At 46.6% G+C, this 24,212-nt stretch overlaps 1 protein-coding gene across 3 annotated transcripts; it reads right to left on the bottom strand.

The window, feature by feature from the left end:
• Positions 1–4,567: 4,567 nt before the first annotated feature.
• LOC115100905 (cdc42 effector protein 2-like) lies at positions 4,568–23,493 on the bottom strand. Of its 3 annotated transcripts, XM_029619971.1 has the most exons (4): positions 23,170–23,493; positions 22,365–22,529; positions 22,037–22,205; positions 4,568–12,677 (listed from the first exon to the last, which is right to left on the bottom strand). In XM_029619971.1, exon 4 carries the CDS (start codon positions 12,354–12,356, stop codon positions 11,688–11,690), a length of 669 nt encoding a protein of 222 aa, XP_029475831.1. In that variant the 5' UTR covers positions 12,357–12,677; positions 22,037–22,205; positions 22,365–22,529; positions 23,170–23,493; the 3' UTR covers positions 4,568–11,687. The 3 variants fall into 3 exon arrangements, with proteins under 3 accessions (XP_029475831.1, XP_029475833.1, XP_029475832.1); XM_029619973.1 differs by lacking the exon at positions 22,037–22,205; XM_029619972.1 differs by lacking the exon at positions 23,170–23,493 and having other exon boundaries at positions 22,365–22,540.
• Positions 23,494–24,212: the final 719 nt, after the last annotated feature.

Below are 24,212 nucleotides of genomic sequence, written 5' to 3'. Positions count from 1 at the left end.
AGTGGTCGAGAGAAAGAAACTAGGACCAAGAAAAAATTAACTTAAAGAGCAAGATGAGACTAACTTTGAAATCAGAGAACCAACAGCTCGGAGGAAAAGCTTTTTGTACATTACCAGTGGTTAATGAAGTGACCAATGAGTTGTTGCTGATTTTCCAATGTGTTGTCCTGGATTTCCAAAATACATCACATTGGGAATTGTGAGAAAAGTATTTTGTGTACATATTCTTTAATGCAAACTCTGTGTTTTGATTGCTTATCCTCAGACTTATCAGTAAGTAAAGCTTCTATACTTGTAATTAAGTGTGTTATGTATTCTTTGACATATAACCTACCACCAGGGCCGGAGGAAGCAGTAGGCGAGCTAGGCCTGTGCCTAGGGCGCTGTGATTTAGGGGGTGCTGCGGCAGGCGGCAAAATTTTGAAAGGGCAAAAAGTGCCTTTTCAAAATTCTGCCAGCCCCCGCCTCACCGTGCCACCCTCCCAATGCCCCCCTTGTAGTCCAGCGGAGGGTCCGGGAGCGATCTGCCGCTCCCGGGGCCTCGGCTTCCACTAAGCAAAATGGCGCCGGTGGCCTTTAGCCCCTACCATGTGACAGGGGGCGGCAGATCACTCCCAGGCCCTCACCTGGACCACCAGGTATTTTGTAATTTTTCTTTTGGGGGGGGGGGGGGAAGAGTCAGGGCTGTGGCTGGGGGCGGCGTAAGGCTGAAGGCCCTGCCTACCACATACCCTCCCCCTGCACACACACACACATTTTACACCATGGGAGCTGTAAACACTTTGGCAATGGAAAGGATCATATTAAATCACAAGGGACCAGGAGTTTCTCATAATCACATTTTTTACCACTTCTCTGAAAAGTAACTTTGCTGCCTACAGATTTACCTTTCAGGCACTCCTAGGCAAGAGGGAGGGAGTATCTGCCTCCTCCATGCTAGTGGCAATCGTTCTCAAGCACCATCTCAACCTGAGGAGATGGAGCCCTCATCAGGCTTGCCCCTTTAAAGGTGCAGGACCAGGCTGGCACCAATTTGTTTATAATGCTTGTTGTTTCCATCTTACCGAGTTTAGAATTTTATGCATGTTTTTATTGTATCCTGGCCTAAAATGTGGAAGGCACAGACTAGAATTTTATTTTATTTTTTTTAATAACAGTATTCTGAATGCCACCGGCTGTGAGCTCCTACACCTTTAAGGGATGGGGAGGGGAGCAGGTTTCTGATGGGGCACAGCCACTTAAACTCAGCCGTGCTTGTGAGAAAGCACTATCTGGGCCTGCGCCCACCCCGTACAAAAGTTCTGACAGGACATGCTGTGAATGTGCGCACTGTGCCGCGGGAACGCTGTTGGGGGGGGGGGGAGGGGCAGGTTGAGGATGCACAGGATGCTGTGAGAGCAGCGGTACCGTAAACCACTCAGAGCCTTACTGGCTTCGGGGGTGAACCAGTACTCTGTTCTTGGAAGGAACAGCTCTGAATAACTGACGGCTTTAGTACTACTACTAATTTTATTTAGCCTTTCTAGTGGAAACACACAGCAGTAGTACTGCTGGCCTTGCCTTGGGAAGGTGAAGCCTGTTTTCCTCGGTGAGCCCTCCTTACAATAAGCAGGTGCATACGGGAACTCAATAAGATTTGTGTGTGTGTGTGGGGGGGATTTTTAATTAAAAGGGGTCTGTGAGCCTCCATGTTTGGAGCTATGCCCATGAGTTTGGAAAGCAGACTAATAATGATAGTGGAATTTTGAAGGGGGGAAATACGTTTTTGAAGCGCAGTTATAGCAGATTGCTGAGAGCATCGACGGACAGCTGCTAAATAGTGAGCTGTTTGGGCACTTGGGCACTTTTGTCTTAGAAGAGCTCAGATGAGCACTTACAGCACAATATGGGAGTTTAGGTCAAACCTATTATGCATGTCTTACCTCAGCTCAAGGTTTCCAGAGCTTTTTAAATACATAGGTTTCACTTAAACTGTGATTGCTGTATTGGGCCGCTGGAATATGTCATAATAAGGGTGAACAAGCAAGTGGTAAATGATGCCTTTCTGTTGGACTAACTTGAAGCTAATCACAGATTGAACAGGTTAGGCCAATAAAAAGGTATCGCCTGCTGGTTTGGTCCTTATTTCTACTTTGAGCTGCACAGGATGTCTCTCTACACTATACCTTGCAGCTCTGAGGCAGGCTACTTACACGTGCTATGTGATCAGCATAAAATTTGTTTGAATTGCAATGGGAAGTCTTGCTAAGGCTTCATAAAAATGATGCGCTGTAGTGAAGTGAAATTTTGCCCTCTAAAAAGAAGAATAAGAATTCAGGTAACACTTTAATGTGCATGATAATATGGGCACCAGGCTTGGCTCCCCTGCCCCCCAAATGGACGAATGGATTACCTTGGGGCTATTAGGGCCTTTGGGCTGGGGGGGGGGGGGAGGGGGGCACCTTGCTGCACTGGGTCTTTAAATCATGCAGGGGCTGCTCGAGTCCCGATTGGTTGTACCCCAGTGCATCAAGGGAGAAGGGGATGGTCCTGAGGGGCTGGTTAAGGGCGCCCTCCAGCATGGGTGGTGCTTCCCTCCTTCCCGCCCTTTATTAGATTGGTGTGGGTTGTCGCGGCGGGGGTGCGGAATTACCCGAGCCATTGTTGGGGATGTGGGTATTGTTGAAGGATCAGACGACACCACCTACTCCGAGTACTTACATGTGATTGGGTTCGGTCACGTGGTGAGGGTCCCAACCAGTGGCGGTTGCTGCGGGGGGAGGGGGGGTGGTACATCTTGCTGTGGGGAGGCAGATGTACATCGGGGTTGATTGTAATCAAGAGTTTGAGGCTCGGGTGAATTAGTGTGATGATAATAAAGCCACGGCCTTTGATAATTCCAAGCTGTTGCATGGCGTGTTCATTTCATCTGTTGTATTTGTAAAAGGGGCCGGGGTAGGGGAGGCCTAGAATCTCGGTTGCCCATATTATTTGAGTTTGCTTGCTTGAAGTGCTTCTTGGAATTATTTAAGGAACTGCGTCTAGAAATTTAAACAATTCCCAATAGCACTTCAAGCAAGCAAATGTGAATTAAGGTTTTACCTGAATTATTATTGTTAGAGGGCAAAATCTCATTTCACTTCTGTGAAACGATGGGGCTATGGCAGATTTTGTGTTATTTGCAGACAGGCTTCAGGCAGGAGCTGCACTCCGTGCAGTTTAAGTACATACGAGCACCAGCCAAGCTGGAAGCGAGGCCTTTGGATTGGACTATCTTGAAGCTAGTGACAGAGGTAGCAAGTTAGTCAAATACAAAAGGTACAACTTGCTTAATCCTTATTTCTACATATTCCAGTGGACTAATACAGAAATCATAAGGAAAATTTGCTATATTCCTACTTCCAAGAAAACTTTGGAGAGAGATCGGTTATCTGAGAAACCAGAGGACATTTCTTCCAGAGCGACTTTGCTTGTGTCTTTTGTTTGTGCCCTTAGATCGGATCCAGCTTTTTCCTCTCTGCTATAGTATTTAAAGGACAGAAAAACTCTGGCTATTTCCAGCTTTTGCTAAGGTCCCGCCCAGGTGAAGGAGAAAGTTTTTGGACAATGAGGGTGGAAGTGCTGTCTTTGGGGGCCACCTGTGTAATAAGACCCCCTTGAAAGGGTGCTGCAACTTTCAATACCCACACGTTGCTATTTTAGGATCCTGTACAATTGCAACAGTTCATAGATTCCAGCTGATGTATTCCTCCTTTACACTGCTCCAGGCTGATGCAAATTGCTTGTTTTGGACAGTGAATTCTACTTCTAGCAATATTAAAGAGAGGCAAATACTTCTATTGGACTTATGGTCCTACAATCTTCTCTATTTGCTCATAATAGTTGTAATCTAAAGGCGTTAACAAAAGTACATATATTGCATTAACTGGATTCCTCTATTTTAAATATATGCTTGCATGTTACCTATTTTTCTTTTCAAATATGTTTGCATTTTGAATTTGTTTAATTTCAATAAAAACATTAAAAGAAATCATAATTCTGTACAAGGTAGGTGAAATCTTTGTACTTAAAAACTCTGGAAACCATGATCTGAACTAAGTGACATTCTGTTGTAAGTGTTGATCTGACTTTGCCTACCTCAAAACAGCCCACATGATAGAGCAATTCACTATTTAGCAACTGCAGCGCTTTCAAATTACTCAGTTCCCGGAGAGACACCTTTGGCGTTGTAGTACCCGATGCCACCCATTGGAATCAGCACTGCAGGGCCCATAATGCACTAGGATGGGGTGGTCAGAAATCCAGGACTGGCCTCAAATCTTCCTCTTTGTACTTGGTCCCTTGGCAGCGCTGCAGCTGGCAGTCGATGTTCCCAATAATCAACCCTTTCAACAACTTGGATTTTTGTTTCCTTCAAAACTCCACTACCATCATGCACATGCATTTGGAAGGTAGAATAATATTTCCATGCATAGAGGGCTACAGACCTTTTTAAGTCCAAAAACACTAATGTATTATTAGGTTCCAGCATGCACCTGCTTATTTTAAGGAGGGTTCAGCAAGTAAATCCAGCTTCACTGACAGCACCTTTTTTTTTTTTTTTTTTTTTTTTTAAATCAACCCCTCTTCCCTGGCACTGGGCTCTCAGAGCCACAATCGCATGCTCAGCCTTCACAGTCCCACAGCAACTAGAGGCCAGAAGCCCACCAGTTACACGGATATGTGCATTCTGGTATCACCGGCACAAGAACTGAGCACCGGTTCACTTCCAACCCCCGTGCTCAGAGCAGCTTCCAGTCACGTGGGCCCCAGCCCACCTCCAGCGCCTTGGCCCATCTCCAACCTGCATCGGTCAGCTGCCCCAGCCCACTCATTCCCTCCCTCACAGCATGCCAGCAGCTCCGGCTGCGAATTCAGTGTATAGTCCTGAAATAAAAAAGTTTTACCACCTTCACTGTGTTTAATAGTATCACCCTCCAATTATTTTATTTATGCAGACTGTCATTTGAAAACGCAAATCTTGCTTGCTGTCTCTAGCCAGCACCTGTAGCGATACACCATGCCTCAGATAGGAGCAGCCAGCAGGGAGCATGTGCAGCATTAGTGATGGCTGCAGCAGGCTCTCGCCTGCAGGGAGCCTAGGTCTCAGTGTTGGTGCACAGCCATGAGGGGTGCTGTGGGTAGGAGGAAGTTGAAGGATGGGGTAAGGAAGAGGGGTGGACTTTGTGTCTTGGCAGCAGCAACGTGGTGAAAAAGCTCACTGCAGATAAGAAAAACTGCCTATAAATTAAAAAAAAAAAAGTCCCAGTTTGGCCTGAAAACCCACATCTTGCCAACACTGTTTTCTGGGGTCTAGTCCTCCATGATGACGCTTCCCTTTTACCTTCATGGCACGCACTTGTGAGCCATTTTGCAAACAAAATTAATTTTAATGCTGCAAAAGCAAGTCGCCCATATACCAATCAGCCTCATCACTGCACTGACTCCCTGCTCATGGATGTGGCCTCCTTAACTCACCCCTACAGTGCTTCCTCTTATAGACTAGAGGCCCCACTTCTTAGAGCTAGCCTCACTGTTTTAAACACAAAGACCCTACCTGTCTGATTTAGATTGTAAGCTTTAAGGAGTAGGGACTGTCTAGTATATGTCTTTTAATTGCTGCATATAGCTGGTAGCACGATACAAATAACTTTGATTTGTTAACACAGAAATGTCAGATATTAGCAAAGTGCAGTTTGCAGACTTGTCCACCAGGGTGCAGCAGAGGCATCATGGTAACCCTTGCACCCAGATTGCGTAGAACCAGGCTCGCTGCAGCATTTCAAAATTGGGAGTTTTTCCACTTCAGATCTTGGGACAGAGCGAGAAGTCATCTGAAACTGACTCAACAGATAACCATCCCTAATTTCTGACACATGTGGAAATGGTGCCAGATACACTGCTGCAGTTGCTAAAAGAGAAAAAAAGTACAGCAACAAACCCTCAGCACTGAAATGTGCAATTCTACGCTCTGTGATTTTTAAAAATCTTTTCAGCTTCAGTCAAGCATAAAACTTTGAAAACAGTTTTCAGTAGGAATACCTGACAGAGAAACACACAAAAAAAAGGCTGATTAATTAATCATTTGCTTTCTGAAACAGTAATGGGCTCACTGAGGACTAATCTCTTGCAATATGTAGAAAATTAGGACAAAGCCTTCCCTCCTCAGCCAGTCTCTGTCCATTCTCTCTCTGTGCTCTAATACCATAGCCCAGGGCTTCCCAAACCTGTCCCAGGGACCCCCACAGCCAGTTGGGGGTTGTAGGATATCCACAATGAATAGGCAGGAGCTAAAAGGTGCTTTATCACTGTATGCTAATTTATCTCATGTATATTCATTGTGGATATTCTGAAACCCACCTGACTGTAGGGTCCCTTGGACAGGTTTGGGGAGCCCTATCAGACAACACCTGATCTTCAGCTTTAACCTTTGCTCCCTGTTCATTAAATAAAAAGTTCCCAAAAAAAATAAAACCCAAACTAGGACATTTTCCTCTACTGCATTCACCTGGATGAGGTGAGTGGTAGAACTAAGCTGTAGCCTTGTCTGTCTTAAGTTACAAAAAGCACATACTCTCTTCTTCCCTCCCTTACAGTTTGAGCAGCAAGATCTAATGATTCTCCATTCAGTATTTCTTTCTCCAAACACCGACTCTGCTCAGCTCCTGCAGTGGCACTGTCCAGGTCTCCAGACTCCCGGTGATGCTGAGAGATAGAGGGAGCCCGTGGTGCACACGCCCTGCAGGGTGCTGCCTTCTTAATAAACAGGAAACAGGAGGAGGATGCAGAGGAACTGGGAAGAGATAAAGGGATAGAAATAGCTCCCGTATCATCCACACAGGAACTGTACTACTGGTCCTCTCTCACTGTATCAGAGGGGCCTTAGATATCCCTTCCAAGGCTGAGGTTCACCAATTTCAGCCAAAAGCATTCCCAGAGCCCCTCGCCCTCTGCCAAAAAGCACACAGGTGGTTCCTGAACACACAGACTTTCTCTCCACCTTTGGGAAGAGGAGCATATTCTGAGCAGGATCATAACACACATGGTTAAAGCCCAACCGTCAAGGCACAGGGGGAGGCTAGCTTGGTCTTTTTCAAGCCTCACTAAGCTTGGTGGCTGTGGGGAGAAACTACCACCTTAGGAGAGGAATAGGTTAGCAGAGAAGCCAGGGTTCACCTCCTTTTGATCTTGGGCAAATTACTTCAACCGCCACTGGCACAGGTGCACACTTAGGGCCTCCTTCGCAGAATAGGAGACAAGCCTCAGTAAAGCAGGACAGGGAAATAGCTCCAGTGTTTGAGTGTAATCAGCTGTGATGGGGCTAACCAGACAGGAAAAGCATTATACGAATAGAAAGAGAGCCTGCGGGTTGATGTAGGTCTCATAAGAATCACAGTTAAAAATGGAGAAATCTGATAAAGGACCCTCATCTTCTGCACCAGTTGTGTACTTTTTGTAGTATTTATGGCATTGAAGGATTTGGTCACAACTTGAACTTTATTTTAGATTTTTTTTTTTTTTTTATAATGAAATGGCCATCATAGACAGATATGGAGAACAAGACAGGAACAGGGTAAGATGCTACATAAGACATGGGGAGGGGAGAGCAGTGTTGGGTTGCAGATGGGAGTTTAAGGCAGCAGCTACCAAAAGTTGTCAAAGCTTCTAGGAAGACTGAAGAGGCCCTTCTGCTCTTTAGTTGCCATCTTTTACAAGCTGGGGCAGTGGAAGGCCCTCTGAATCTCTACCCTTAAAAGGCTACAGGAGTTTGCAGACTTGGATGGGATCTGGCTTACAACTGCTCCTGTTGATATAAGCAGCACCAAGGGCCACAGGATGAGCAGGCCTCACGCTACCACAGCATGCATGAACAGCAGAGCAAGAGGCTCAGTGGCCAACCATGGGCCAGGAACCACAGACCCAGCAGTAAGGCAAGGATAAGATGGAGGGGGGTGAGAAAGAGGCCCCTCCCTGCACTCAGTTTTTGCCACAATCCATCTTGGTTTCCTAGACTATCTGAAGAGGAAGGAAGGGCTGATTCATTACAGCACCTAAATGGATAATGAGAACGTCTGGGATACAAGTTCTACACCCTAGCTCTGTCACTGCCTGTGTAACCTTGGGCTGAGGTGCTTATCCTTCCTACACCTCACTTCTATTTGTCAGATTGTGTCAATGACTCTGTACATGAGTGCAAGGTGAGTCACTTTATCACCCTGTGCCTCAGTTCTACCCCAAAGCTGGGTACCTCAGGGTGAGATTCTCTGTATCCACACGCACTGTTATGTAAGTGGGTGATAAACAACTTTTCCTACATGGAAGCTGTCAGAGTACAGACCATCCACCTCAGAGCAGCTACTTACTAGAATCTGAAATAAGATGATGCCCTGTTAAGATCCTGTCTGAACCAGAGGCACAGGTATCTCTCTCACCTTGCAGGCAGTCTACAGCCGATTACCAGAATGCAATCTGTCCCTAGCTATCCTATGAGCTTAGGGAGTCATTTCCAAAGCCACATTAGGTCATTTATCAGATAACACAAGGTATCTGAAATACCTTGCATTATTCTGCCTCTGTACATATTATAATGAGCTGATTAGTATGCCAGAGTTGTAGCTAACTTGCCCCTGAGCACATCAGGATGTTAATATGTTCTGCTGATTGCAGGGCTGACCTTGTAAACCCTCCCCACCACTGTCCCAGGGCCACCATCGCTCAATATTGTTGGGTCTTAGGGAAAATACTGTGGCTTCATGAAGTGGCAATGGCAAGTACTGCTAGTTTTGTAAGGCCCACAGTCTCTCCCCTCTGGGAAAGATACTGCAGCTAAATAAATGAAGCCCTAAGTTCCTTCCTAAATGATTTATTAGTAACCTTTACTGATACAAGACAAGGCAGGTAACTAGAGATAAAAGCTTTTTTTTTTTTCTTTCTATTATAGAGAAGTGTAAACAAAACCAACACAGTACAACAACTTTGCCTCTGCTTCCTGAGCACAGAGAAGGCAGCTGCTTTCTTAGTAGAAGCAATGCCTTGTACTCTACCTGTTTACATTTCTATTTTTCTTTTAGGGCACTCCCAGCACCAACAATGTCACCAGCAGGATGAGACCAGAAGCAGGGGGAAAAGGAGAGTAACAGTATGGTGCTAGGTGGCCCCTGCTCTTCCAGCTTTAGTCTGTGCACAGCTCCACTACCAAATGGAAGCAGCTGGTTAAGGCCAGACTGGCACTTTGTGAAGTTAGGGTGCAAGAGTACGCCCTCCACTGGCAAGAGGCAAGCATTGCAGCTAAGGGAAGATACTGCTTGCAGGGAGCTCTCGCGTATCCAGGCAGTACGGCTGCTGGTTCTGCTGCTCTGGGGGAGAAATCCATGCACAGGTTTTAACACTGTGATTCCTGAAGATTGTAAGAGGGGGGGGGGGGGGGGGGAGGACCACTGCAAACCAAAGGCTCCAAGATCTACCCCACCTCCTTTCCCCAATAAAATATAGCAAAAAGGACTCTGCTTCAGCAAAGCCTTGCTGCAGAGTTAAAAACAGCTCACATAGTTCCAGTCTTCTCCAGGGCCTGGCTACCTGACTGCAGATTAACATCCTACAGTTAAGAACACGCAGTGTTAACAGCTATAGGCTGCAGCAGGAGGCCAGGAGCATTTTCTTTAAAAAGTTGTCTATCGCCAGTCTGAAAAGGCTTTATATATTTTAAAAAAAAAAAAAAAAGTGAAAAAAGTTTCCTTCCTTACAACCCCCACAATTTAGCTCTCATTGAAAGAAAATGTCAGATCTGTAAAATGGAGCTCCAAGAGGCTCTCTTATTCCAAGAAAGTCTCCCTCGTCTGATATGGACAATACTACCAAAAAGCAGAGAGGAAAAAAAAAAAGTATAGAGCAGAATTGTATTAACATCTCCCCCCATTAGGCAGCACAACTCTGCATGCTGTTCACCCCTGCCAAAACCTAGTCACAATACAGAGTACCAAACTAGGATATATCTCTCTACCCGACCATTTACAAAACATGTCATACCATTAAAGTTATTGGAATCTTCTGGAAAGGAGTAGCAGACAAGTCAAAGGATGTCACCCAAGCAAGTCCTGTTTTAAACAAAAAAAACAAAAAAAAAACATTCTCCCTGCATAAAGGGACAGTCTATGGTTTGTGGGCTAATCAGACTACAATTCCCTGTATGCTTTGGGATAAGACCAGAACCCGCTCAACTCTCTCCAAAGACCCAAAAAACAAACCTCTCTCTCATCTCAGTCTATTCCTCATTTTCACAACTCCTCTACCAACTTTCCTGGAACCACTGATAACCCAAACCTAATAGCACTTAAGGAGGTCTGGTTGACCAGCTCTTATCCTCCTCAGATTGGGCTGTCAAACCTGTGGCATCCCCTTTTGTAAGCGTGTGCCACATTTTCAACAAGTCAATCCAATCCAGCCTTCTGGAATAGGACATGAAAGAGGCCGGACAGATGTCACACAGATAAGTTTTAAAGTAGGCAAAAGGAAGCCATAGGTAGATTCCACATTGCTGGTTCTATCCAGAGTTCCAGTCATGCTTTAGAAATACAGACACAGAGCGAGGTAACAGAAGAAACAAGAAGATTCTATGAGCTGGGTGTAATAGTGTTAACCTGAAGAGGATCATTTAATGAAAAATGAGGGTATCCAATGCTATCACTATTGACCATCAGAGAAACCTCAATGAAAACAAGTCAGTCATTGTTGCACTGGGATGCGTCGTCATTTCTTCAGCTGCTATACAACTGCATCCAGAAGGAAGGGCAGGAATGTCTGAAGACATGCCATTCCCTTATCACTGAATCCTAAGATTCCTTTGTGCTGGGGAGAGGATGCAGAGGAACTGCAAGGCGTGATCCAGAAATTATCTTAAATACAAGATACACCCAGACACATACACACAATTCCCATGAGACTACCTAAGCATTTTCTATAAACAGCAAGCTTAAATGTACAAAATATCCAGTAGAGATGAAGGTCAAAAGAAAAAAAAAAAAAAAAAGTCAGAATGTGAGATGCACAGGGGAACAATGTGTTCCCTGCCACATCAGTACGGAGCTCATCCTGGGCCAGGCTACCAGCTGAAGATGACACTGGAGCATTGAGATAAATCCATAAAAAGATGAACTCCAGGAGCCCAAGAGAGATGTTGCTGATCTATGGTTAAGAGGACCAGATCACACCGGGTCACAGACAGGAAAACCAGAGCCATAAGTCCAAAGACGCAATGGGAGGAAAGCCAGGATTGGCTGAGCCTGTGCGAGATGGAGCTCTCTGGTCACTTTATAAGCATCAATCCCCAGTAGAAGAGGGAATGTGTTCGATATTTTGTCAGAGACAAACTTCTTGAACCTTTAAAGATGAAATATGGGGGGGGGGGGGGGGGGGGGGGGGGGGGGGGGGGGGGGGGGGGAGTAGGATTTAAGAGTTAATGGAAGTTTTCAAACTCTAGTCTCTTCCAAAATAGGATTCTCCAATTGACCTTGAGGTGTTTAGACTTAAAGGGACTGTCAGTCAGCTAGGAAAGCCCCCCCTGCCCCCCCCCCCCAAAAAAAAAGACAAGCTTATACTGCAGAGAATGAAATATTCCTCAAATAGTGATAAAAGTTCAAAGTGTTGCTCTCCAAATGTCTTTGTGGAGCACATCAAGACTTGTATCTGTCCATAATCTGCAGCACATCATCCAGAATTGAAGGGCCCAAGTCTAGGTCCAATCCAAGCAGAGAGCCCGGTGGGGCAGAGGCAGACTCTACGGGTGGTATACTGCCATCCTGCCTTAGCAGGCCTGGGATTTGGCTCCCCGAGAGAGATCTTTCTAAGGAAGCCGTGGAGGCAGCAGAGAAGGACACACAGGAGGCCACAGGTTCACGGTGCAAGCTGGCAGAGAGTGAGACATCCTCTTGGCTATGGAAGCTAACGCACACAGCCCCCTGAATGGGGGCGTCCTCCAGGTGGAGCCGGGGAGGCTTGGGAGGAGCCTGGTCCGGGCTGAGGGTGCCGCTGAAGACGGGGAGCGACACGGCACTCTTCAGTAAGCTGCAGTAGCCCTCCGGGCTGAGGGTTTCGTTCAGGCTCCCATCAGCACTTTGGAAGGCCAGGCTGCGGGAGAAGCCTGGGAGGAGATCGTACTTCCCCTGCAAGAACGAGAGCTCCCCAAACATATCCCCTTCCCCATCCAGGCCAATGTGGGCGCTGTGACGGAAGTCCCCCAGGGGTGGGCTGATCATGGCCCCCGACAGCACATCCCGCAGCTTGACTTTTTTGCCCCTTTTGGGGGTGGAAGTTTTTAAATAGATGGGGGTTTTTGCCGGCATGTTGAGTCAAGACGAGTCCTTTACTCCAAATCCTTCCCGTGGCCCCTTCAAGCACAACTGTAAAGTCCGGAAAAGCTCTCAAAGGCCTTAAAGGGCTTGGTCTTTCAGCAGGAGCCTGAACCGGTTACCAGGACCGATGGTGAAACGAAAGCTTAAATCTGATGCTGCGTGGTAGTCGCCTCCCCGCGTGCTCATCCTTGAGAAGAGGTAACTCTCTCACCCAGTACTTCAGTTTATAAAATCCTCAGTAGATAAAGAGGGACAGGTATTGCTCTCCACAGACCACGACTTGAATTTAAAGCCTTTTTCCCCAGAACGCTTCTGAAATGAGAGGAAAGGATCCAAGGTTAAGCACATGGCACAGGAAGAGCTCTGACCAAGTCACACTCCCAAAGGAGTTTTGGAGCAGCTTTGTCAATCTTAACTGCATGTTATCCCGAGATTCTGATTCCCAGCTCCTACCTCTCCCCAGGGCTGGAGGAACTGCTAGGCCTGTGCCTAGGGCGCTGAGTGGAAGGGGGCAGAATTTTGAAAGGGCACTTTTTTTTTTTTTTTGACTACCACAGCACCCTGCCTCCCCCCCCCCCCCGCTTGGCACCCTCCCCGACACCCCCCTGGTGGGCCAGCGGAGGGATCTGCTGCTCCTGGGCCCTCGGCTGCCACTAACCAAAATGGCACCGGTGCCTTTTAGCCCCTACCATGTGACAGGGGCCAACCAATGGCACCGGTAGCCCCTGTCACATGGTAAGGGCTGAAGATCACTAGCGCCATTTTGATTAGTGGCAGCAGTGGCCCCGGGAGCGGCAGATCATTCCCAGGCCCCCACTGGACTACCAGGTGAGTTTTCTTTTAGGGGGGCAGCGCAAAACTGAAATTGCCTAGGGTGCCAAATCCCCTTGCACCGGCCCTGCCTCTCCCCATCTAATTCCTATTTTTCATAGGAAATGCAAAAATACCCAGAGAGACGTTTGAATAACCCAGAGTCGAGCAGAAATCTCAGGGCGACATGCAGTTAGGTTGGTAATCAAGTCATCAAAAAGCACAAGAAAGGATTAACAACAGTTCTCACTTATTAAAAAGAAACATGAGATGTTTTATCAGTTCATTTGACTTCCAAAATCACGGTAAAACAGCCATGGATTTGCCTGCAAGGAATGTGTCAGCTTCTAGAAAAGATTTGATTGCCACAGAAAATCATTTAGAATCCATTCAGCACCACCCAACGATTCAGTGACAGATGAAGCACAGGTTTCCTGCCTTCCCCAAAATAAAATGTACCAAAAGTCTAGGATACTATAGATGCACAGAAGCTGTTTGCAGATCAGGACCTCCTGGGTCACTGCAGACTGCACTCTCCAGTTGTCACCCAGGCAGGCTGCTCTCATCTCTGCTGGAGGCAATGCTAGGTAACATTTCCTCTGAGCCTCCCTCCATGCAAGGTATCACAACCCTTTGTCCTGGAGTTTTTTTTCTAAAGAGAATGCCGCATCCACCTTGCAATTTAAAGTTGTTTGCTAGATATTCCCCCCTTCCCCAGCATCGTGCAGAAGCTTTGAGGCGCCTCTGGCTTACATAGAGAAAAGTTACCAGAGTTAGGGCTGAGCTATAGTTTGTTAAAAAGAACAGTCCAGGGATTGCTCCATCTCCACCAGCACAAAGGCCTCCAAAGAGAAAGAGGCAGGGCCGGTTTTCAGGGTGCGCAACCCATGCAGCTGCACAAGGCGCCCTCCCGTGGAAACATTCCCTCTCCTGTGCAGCAGTGCTCTCTGGCCTCAAGTTTAGAGATAACAGCAGTCAATCCCGTAAGGTGGGAGAAGCCACACAGATGCAGAGCAAGGCACCTGTTGAAGAAAGCAGGGAAGGGGTCTTATGGAGCTACACATTGCTGTCAGGGCTCCCCCTCTGTTGAAGCAGCCAGCCCTGGGAGGGAGTGTGTAAGAGTACAGAGATATGCAGGACTAGGTGGGGAGCCGTTGTCGAGGCAGCCTGTAGGTAGGAGCTGAGTCCAGCAGAGACTGGGGAAGCTGCTTCCTGCTGAGCCATTCCAAGTCCTACTTAAATCTGAATTTCAATTAGGCAAGGGGGGCACGGGGACACAAACTACACTCCCCCCACAAGCAAAAATTGGCATAGTAAATAAGTCAAGTCAGCCCTGGATTAACCATAATAATCATATGCAGAGGGCACCACAGATTGTTGAAAGTTTGCATTTTTTCTGTTGCCCCCTAGCTATAAGTAAAAACATTTGCTTACTGCTATTTAGTGTTACAAACTTTCTTTCCTAAAGTAATATAGTTCTGGAGTCTGGCCTGGAAGAAAATGTTTAATCTATTTCACCTTCAGCACTTATGGGAGCTGATGTAATAAGACCCACTGCAAAGGCCACGCTCGTTTTGAGCATGGGTTTTGATCACTGTACACGGCTAAAACTGGTGCCTCCACGGGATGTGTAAAAGAAAAAAAAATTATGCAAATGATTTGTACGCACAAATCTGCAGACACATGATCGCACGTGTGTACACAAGTGCCCGCATCGCTGCCAAAAAGCAAGCGAGCGAAGTCTCCCTTTTCAGCGAAAGTATGACCCTGGAATATATTTCTAATATTTCAAATAACTGTGCTGCAGAAGACGTGGCAAATATTCACACCGCATGCCATGACCTCTGTCACCCTTTGGTGAAGCATCAGCATCAGGAATAGCTGGACACCATCAGAAAGCGTACCACTACCAGAGCTGCACGGACACAACCACATCACACCTATGCAAGCAATGGAAGAAAATGGCACCATAGCCGGCACTGTCACTTAACTCGTGCCCTGACCTTGGAGGTAAAAAAAACCTGTACTAGCATTTCTGTCTTCTAGTGCAGCTCCCTCCCATTGACCATTAGGGAGGAGGAATAGCCTAGTGGTTAGAGCTATGAACCAAGAGACCAGGGTTCGAGTCCTGCTGTCGCTCCTTTTGCCCAAGGTCATGTCACTTTACCCTCCATTGCCTCAGGTACAAGATCGTAAGCCCTCTGGGGTTAGAGAAATACCTATAGTACCTGAATGTAAGCTGATGTGATATCTCAGATCGAATGTCTGTATATAAAAAATAAATTAAATAAATGAGATATTGCCTCCTTTGCATGCAGAAAAACTGCGGGTCTAAGTGCTTTTTTTCCCCCCCATGCACAAAGCCATTACATCCGTGTATAGGGCTTTGCGTGGGAAAACATGTACAAACCCACGGCAGCTTCCACACACACCTTATTACATTGGCCCCATTGAATCTTAATGTCGTCAGTTAAGCAATGGAAGGGCAGAGGCGACGCCATTGTTGGGCTGTGCCTAGGGCATCAGTTGGCTTTAATCTGGCTGAATGAAGTACTGAACCAGCATAAACTCTAAAATGAATCAAGCATCATCATACATAGAAACATAGAAACATAGAAATGACGGCAGAAGAAGACCAAACGGCCCATCCAGTCTGCCCAGCAAGCTTCACATTTTTTTCTCATACTTATCTGTTTCTCTTAGCTCTTTGGTTCTATTTCCCTTCCACCCCCACCATTAATGTAGAGAGCAGTGATGGAGCTGCAACCAAGTGAAATATCAAGCTTGATTAGTTATGGGTAGTAGGGGAAGTAACCGCCGCAATAAGCAAGCTACACACATGCTTATTTGAAAGCAAGCAAGATGGAGGACAGAGTTGTTCACAGAAAGATATTGAACATAAAGGGAAGTGGCACATTGTTTTGGAAAGTCAGGTGCCAGTGATCAAGGTTTTAATACAAATCGCAGACCCAGAGGCACTGTGGCAGGGCCTGACGTGGACATAGTTGCTATCTCAGAGTCTTGTATAATGGAAATCGGGACAGAGACACTATCCAGCCTAAGATCTCTTCAGAAGAGAAAAGCAGCTCTTCATGGACCTGATGTATTAAAGGTTTTCCAACTTTTGCCTATGGGAAATTAGTACATCTGTCCCTATTAGGAACACAATAGCAGCCACTGAAACAGAGGGAGAGGCTAAGTCACCATCCTCATGGTAAAGGGAAAAAAAAATGCTGGAGCGTGTGATCACAGGCTTGTATGGCTATTGAACCAATTTACACATAAAACCACATCTTATCGTCAGGTTAGCATACTGGGACCAGGTTGAAGGCATAAACTAGCCCACAAATGCATATTTGTTTGACAATAGTTTTCTGTACAAGGGCAGTCTGTACCCAGCCAAAGGGGATAAAATCTCAGATGACACGAAGGAAAAAAAAAAAAAAGTGAAATAAGATCCGAGAGGAAAGGCCCTTCCCAGAACTCGTGACATCTGCAGCCCCATGAGATTATGTCAGTGGTGAAGGAGAGATTAGCTGTCCTGAACAAAACAGATCCACTTCCTGCCTCTGGAAAAAAAAAAAAACTCCTGCAGAGCGAGTTTACCCAAAAGAATGCAAAAAACTTTTCCCTCATGGAATCTGAAGCCTAGCACAAGAGAGATAGGGGCTCTCTCCCCATATCACAGCCGTGAGATCCTTCTTCCCCATTCTCTCACGGTCAAAGACTTCAGTGTGAAAATAGGAGGGACCGCAACAAACTGGATAAGAAAAGCAGAGGCAGAGAATGGATCATTAAATCAAAAGCAAGCGTCATTCCTTTAATAAATCGCAATGATTTCTATTTATAGCATAATCAGCCTAGCAAGCTGCACTCCTACATGCCACAGGTTGCCTCCCTCAGCCTGCAAGGCCACGCTACTGAGAAATAATTTGGCATGCGTGTGTAGCACTAGATTACAGTGCTGTAATCCCTCAGAGGTACCACAAACGTTGCAATCTGTGGTACGGATCAGGCCGTGTTCATCTCCAGGCAGATTTGCCCCTATGGCCATGTGAAAGTACGCACTCTCACCCTGTACACATGAGCTGGGAGAGACAAAGAGTGGAGAAAGGTTTTAAGAAAGTTGTGTTTTCAATAATGCCAAGGAGACAAGTATGGCCCTGGACCCTAGTCTCTGTGTGAGGGTTATCATTAACTTCTATCAGAGCTGACCTTTAAACTCAACCAAACTTGATTAGTAATCTCTACCTTAAGTGGGGGGGTGTGAGCCTTTAAGCAATAATTAGTTTTATTAAATTATGGATTTTTTATTTATTTATTTTTTTTAACTACACTAAGTTCTATATCTTAATAGCATTCAGGCCAATTCAGAAAAACGCGCGGGAGAGCTGGTGAGCGCCCGCTCTCCAGGCGCGCGCACGCACAGGCCACTCTCCTGGGCACGCGATTCAGGAGGGTGGCCTATGTGAATTAGGGCCTGCGGTAAGAGGCGGTTATAGGGACACTAGCGCGTCCCTAGCGCCTCCTTTTTGGCAGGAGCGGCAGCTGTCAGCGGGTTTGGAAAATGGACGCCAGCATAATTGAGCATCTGTCTTCCAACCCGATTTTTTTTTTTTTTTTTTTTTACTTTTGGGGCCTCAGACTTGATATTAAGTCGGAGGGTGCACAGAAAAGCAGTTTTTACTGCTTTTCTGTGTACTTCCCTGGCGCCGGCAGAAATTAACGCCAGCCTTTGGGTAGGCGCTAATTTCTGAAAGTAAAATGTGCGGCTTGGCTGCACATTTTACTTTCTGTATCTCGCGGGAATGACTAATAGGGCCATCAACATGCATTTGCATGCTGCGGGCGCTATTAGTTTCGGGGGGGGGGGGGGGGGGGGGGTTGGGACGTGCTATTACCCCTTACTGAATAAGGGGTAAAGCTAGTGCGTCGAAAACGCGAGTCCAAATGCGGGTTACAGTGCGCTCCGCCGGAGCGCACTGTACTGTATCGGCCTGAAAGTAATTTTTCTCTACCACCAGGAACCCCAAAAACCTGCCAACACACGCAGAACCTGCCCTACCACAACATCACTAACACCCAGGACTCACACAGCATCAACCTTAATACAGGGCGTACGGCTCCTGTTGGTTAAAGCCCTTTGCACAATGAGCTCCTCTCCCCACACCCCTGGCTGACCCACCACCCACGTCATCTTTTTCGATTTCTCCAGTTTCCCAGAAGCCCAACATATCTCGTCAGCTGTAGGCTTCTCCTTCACAGCTGATTAGATTTTCAGCACAATTTTTTTTTTTTTTTTAATGAACAGGATCAGCAGCACTTACCTTACTTCAGAGGATACTGCCTGGCCCGGTTAGGATGTGAGGGCACGGCATTTGGATGTAGTTTGAAACCGAAAAACCCTCCCTCCAATCTCTTTCCCCACCCAGTCACCTCTCTGCACATACCAGGCTTGGGAACCTTTGAGTTGTGGTCACCCAGAAAGGAGTCCAAACAGGGCACACATTTTTTTCAACCCGTGCACCCAATGCAATAGTGAATGAGCTGCCGTGCTAAAAAGGAGGCGCTAGGGATGAATTGTGTGTCCCTAGCACGTCCATGGCATCAGGCACCCAGGAGATGTGGCTGTGCGCCAGTTAGGAAAAACGGATGCTCAATTAACGAGCGTCCATTTTCCTAACCCACGCACAGCCACGGGTTAGGAAAACAGAAATTCTTAAATTGAGTTTCCATTTTCTCTAACCTGACCGCTGTCAAGATTTTTGTTTTTCATGCTTCCTATGGTTCTTAGGGGGAACCACAGAAAAAGTAGGATTTTTGGCTTTTTGTGGTAGCTTGGAAGGAACACTTAACACCAGCTTCAGGGCTGGCTTTAAGTTTTGCATGTTAAAAAAAAATGTGCAGTGTGATTTTTTTTTGCATCAGGCATAATTGCTAATAGCCTCATCTACATGTCATTTATATCTGATGAGGGCTATTAGCTATGCTGGTTTGGACACCCTAATCCCATTATTGCATCAGGAGTTTTTCTAGCATGTCCAACCAATCAGAGTCTGAAAGATATAGAAGGGGCTGAGTGAGGCAGAGGCTGAAGCAGACAGAGCAGAGAACAAAAGAGCCACTCTACTCCCTAATCCAGCTCCTCCCTTGGTTTTCCCCCTCTGGTCGGTAGGAGCAGGGAGCTCTTCTAGCAGTGGTGCCTATGGCCCAGGACATACTGGCTGTAGGCCAACTACAGCTGTTCTCCCCAGTTGAGGTCCTGCCTCCCAGAAGCTTCTCTCTAATGCAGAATGAGGTACTTTTTACAACCTGATTTTAGCCATATTAATGGACATCAGGAATGCTCTACAGCAGAATCAATGAGATTTGAGACCTCTGGTAAGACCACGAAACCCAGAGATCAAGCATCTTAATTTTGTTGGAAAATGAAATGAATTTTGCATTTGTCCATTAAAGCCAGAGGCACATGAACACATGAAGGGAAATATGCATTTACCTGACAGGCAAAAGCAATAAGGCTCTGGCACTGGGAGGTACCATAACAGCTACCCAGCAACCCATCATCTCCACCTGCACTCGTCTGCCTGCCACAGCAAGCTGGAGAAAGCCAGAATGAAAGCATTTCCAAGCTTGTGGCCAAGTCAGTTTACCAGCTGTGGCTTCTTTATCAGCACCTGGAGGGGTTCATAGGCTGGCTGCCTTCTGAAAAGGGGGTGGGGAAAGCGGGTCAGATTTCTCAACACCTTTTAAAAAAAAAAAAAAAATTATTTAAAGGGGGACAGAGCCCGAGAATCAGAGCTGATTTACCATGCCTAGGGGCACCTCCTCCATGGGAGGCAGAAAGAGAAAGAAGAAAAGTTAGGTCTTTGGGCAATAACCCCAGCCTTTCCCAGAATGGGTCTGAACTGCAAGGATTCCCTGCCCTCTGGGGTACAGTTTGAAAAGACCCCTGGAGACAGCAGTGGCAGGATAGCCCAGTGTGCACCCAGAGTGGAGCTGCTGCCAGGCCTGTATCTCACAGGAGGGGCTGGGGGTCCCTGCAGGACCTGAGAGTAAAGTTAGGCTCATTCACTGTCCCGCAATTGCTCTCCCAACTGCTGACAGGGGGGGGGGGAGGAAGACAGTCCCTCCCGCCTCCCCTACTGGGGTACTTCCCAGTAAAGAACTGAAAATACCACAGGAGACTCCAGCAAAACAGTATGTAGGGGCTAAAAATGCCAGAGGCTTTTAGGGTGGGCAGCAGACAAGAATAAATAAAGTCACTCGTGCTTGCTGCTGATATAACCAGCAGCATCAGGGTCTTCACAAGTAGTCAGAGCAGAAAGAAATATGCAATTTAAAGATCCCCAAAATAATTCACAGCCCCTGATGGAGGGGAGTCAAGGTCACTGTGCAGTGGCAGACACCAGGTGGCTGGATCTAAGGCCCATGAGTGGCGGGAGCTCCGGTGCGGCCCCCAGGCTAAGGGCTGCCACTGCAGTGAGGGGACCGTCTCCAGAGAGAGTTACCAAGGAAGGCGCACATGGCACCACATCACAGATCCAGCCAAACCCTGGTTCCGGAGCTGGAAGTACAGAGTGAGCAGGGGGAGACTGCCGGCCCCAAAAGACATAAGGTTACAAAAATCAGAGCGTGAGAGAGGCTGGATCAGGTTTTTATATAGACAGCAGGAAGGCGTCCAGTTAATACAAAAGCAAAATCCTAGAATGTCAGAGTTTCAGCCACAAAGGAATTGTTAAAAATGGGTACTTATGAGGGGGGGGGGGGAATGGGGGTGCCCTACAGTCAACATTCAAAAGCTAAGCTTGGGAGAGAGGGTCTGGAGGAGGAAGCGTGAACTCTCCCCACCCTAAGCAGCATTCACAAACAAACAAACAAACAAAAAAAAGTCAGGCAACTCCAGTCTGCCAATCAGACTTATAGGGACAGGGCCGCACCCAGCCCCTCTGCCTTGGCACAGAGTCAGGGAACATTCTTGGGCCATGCGTTTCCCCACATGGGGTTCTGTCTTTTTCTTCTTTTTGCCAAATCTCGTTAAAAAATTAAGAATCAGCATTTAGTAACAGAAACGTTTCAAACATCCCCAACCCCCCCTAAGAAAGTGTGATTTAGAGCACAAAGAGCCACCAGCAAATCTCAGCTACAACTGAACAAGCCCAACAAATAAGCAGCAGCCCAGGGAAAGATCTTATATATCTGGAGTGGCCTTTAAGGTATCCATTAGGACACGAAACTTCCAAACGGAACAGCCATTTTTCTTGGGGCCCTGAACTTTTGAGGTACAACACACCCTTCACCCCTCGAGTCAAGGATGTGCTGTGATCGAGTGTACAAGGAACTCATTTGCTCCCATAATTTGAATTTTATATTCAGTGAATGCTTGGCTCTCTGGTTTCCTGCCAGAACATTTCAACAACTGGAACGGATCTGTTCCAAAACATTTTAGTGGTGGGAGTCCATTACTTGGGGCTTAGCCACTTTTGGGGTGGCCCAGATATGAGGGGGGGGGGGGGGGGGAGAAGAGAAGATAACGAGCTTGAGGCTCATCCAGTCTCTGTTGCAATACAGCATAGCCTATCCGGTCCTCAGCGTTTCTTCTGTTTTTAGCCCATGAATCCTCTTACTGTTTATTCCTAACCCACCCTCTCCCTAAAGAGAAAGTTTTCTGACGTCATTTCTCACTCAAGCCTTACCCAGCCTCAGATCACGACCCCTCGCTCTAGAATTTGAAGTGTCTCCCTCGAGGATCAGAACCTCCACCCTTCTCTAGGGCACACGGTTGGATGAAAACCTAACTTTTAAGGACGTTATAAATCTGCTTCATATCCGGCTATAAATGCAGAAAGAGCATGGCTTACCTCCGAATCCGGAGTGACAGAAGAAGAAATGATAATTCAGAAAACACTTTTTCCCCACGCTGTACCTACGGGCAAGGGGGAAACGTTTTCGTGGAAGATCCCAAATTCAGCAGACACGCGAGCACTAGTTCTATAGCTTCTGACGGGGGCTCTGTATCCAGGGGAATTCCTGAAAATGCAATCGTTTACTTTTGAGTAAAAGAAACCAAAAAAAAAAAATTCCTGATTAGGAGCTCGTTCAAAGAGGCTTTTTTTTTTAATCCCGTGCCTCCAGAGAATAGATTTGGTATTTACGTCGAAGAGTTTGGATTAGTGACAGGTCACTTACCTTGTCCTGGGACCCCCCTCACGTGCGGAGCTGGCTGTACAGATGGGAGCACGCGAGCCCCGCTCGGGCTGAGAGAGAGTAGTGCCCGAATGGGCGTGGCAGGGGAGGAAGAGCATGGAAATCTCCCAGCTCGGAGGGGCGGGCTCTTTCCTTAAGGCAGCAGTACTAGGAAAAAAAAAAAAGGTTTTGTTTGTAGCTCATTATGTTGACAGATACAACTCACAAAAATAATGAAAATATTTTCCACTTCTCATAATCTGATTTGTATTTTCTTTCCATGGAGAGATTAGTGGGGCAGGGTCCGGTTTCTTACAGCTTTACCTAATTATATTAAGTTGTCGCTATCTTTTTTTTTTTTTAATTACTCAATTTGTGTTTTCAAGGATTAGGGTAATTGTCAATTTATCTGACTAGAAATCTGGCGTCTCTCCACTTTTATTGCAGTTGCTTTAGAGCTGTAGCAGGAGAGGACTGGCTTTGTGACTACACCTATTAAAGTGCCCAAATGAACGTTTGTTCACTCAGATGGCTTGCTGGTGTACTATTGGTTTGATTAACACGCCCAATTACGCTGTTTGTTAATTGGTAAGCAGTGTTTACAGAAGGTTAGACGCTTTCTAGAGAGCTTGATTAGCTTTTTGTTTTAGAGAGAGCTGTTAGGCAATCAGAGGAATTTGGGATTGAATGGCGCTCTGAGGGGCAGGTTACTGGCAGGGACAAGAGACCTCAATTGTAATTTGCATCTTCTGACCTTATCACTTTCGTTAAAGTAGTAAAAAATTAAACTTTAATTACTGTATCTTACCAGTGAAGAGATTTCTTTATTCCCTTATCTTCCCTTGCCATGTTTTTCTATCAATCAACTTGCCAGCCTCTACAGAAATACAAGCGCTTAGCAAGAAGAATTCTCATATCAGTCCAATAAACTCTTATCACAGAGAACTTAGTTTTCTCCAGGACGAGTACTAGATTTTTGTAGGACTTCCAAGTGGCCCATGTATAGCTGGCTTGGCTGGTTTTCATGGAAGCCAGTGGCCGGCAAGACCTTGCGGTAATTCTGCCGGTTGTTCTTCTCTCCACAATATAGTCTTGCCCCTGAGCTCTTCTTATCCTCTCCTCCGTTCCCCTGCAAACCTTTCCTGATGGGTTAGAAAAGCAGCGACGAGCCGTGTTTAGGGACTGAGCCAGCACGTGCTCCGCTCCCGGGCCCCGCCTCCGGTAGAGAAATCGTGAGGGGGAGGAGCCACGACAAGGCCTGGGGGCGGAGCACGTGCTGGGTTAGTCTCCTGCCCTCGTGCCGAGCCTCTAGTCCTTAAGAGTAGGCAGCGGGTCTTGTAGAGACGCAAAGCTTTGCAGGGAGGGAATTTGGAGGCGGGAGAGGCAAAGGCTGTCTGGTCAGTCATTTTGTGCATATGTCTTTTCAATGGTGGCAATCGTACCGGTACTACAGCCCCTAAGCTGGCTGTTATGTTGAAGGCATGTTGTAAATTCACATTGAAACGCATGGAAGTGCTGTCAAGAAAATTCAGAACAGTTCCGGCTGGAGTCTTCCACCAGTGGCAACTGCTTGCTTATTTATTTATTTAAAATCATGCCAAAGCAGAGTGTAAAAACAAAAAAAGAAAGTCAAAATTTGGTTCACCATTCCAGTTTCAGCCCAAAAAAGTGAACAGAGGATATTTAAATATTCAGTCACAGAAAGGCCGGAAGCCATTAATCACAGTCCTGCCGAGGGAAACTAGTATCACGGCGCCGTTCAGCTCTATCAGGTCAAAACAGGTTTTTGAGGATTGTTTCCTAACAAACCTGGTCGTTGCTTCAAAATTAACCGTGCAAAAAAACACTGCA

Source organism: Rhinatrema bivittatum, chromosome 11 (genome assembly GCF_901001135.1).
Source record: "Rhinatrema bivittatum chromosome 11, aRhiBiv1.1, whole genome shotgun sequence".
NCBI classification, from domain to species: Eukaryota; Metazoa; Chordata; class Amphibia; order Gymnophiona; family Rhinatrematidae; genus Rhinatrema; species Rhinatrema bivittatum.
The sequence above is the reverse complement of the archived record's forward strand: the minus strand, read 5'-3'. Positions and strand labels throughout refer to the sequence as shown.

What these genes read in the sequence shown, in the direction of transcription:
- LOC115100905 (XM_029619971.1), bottom strand. Translation starts at nt 12,356, where the DNA reads ATGCCGGCAAAAACCCCCATCTATTTAAAAACTTCCACCCCCAAAAGG.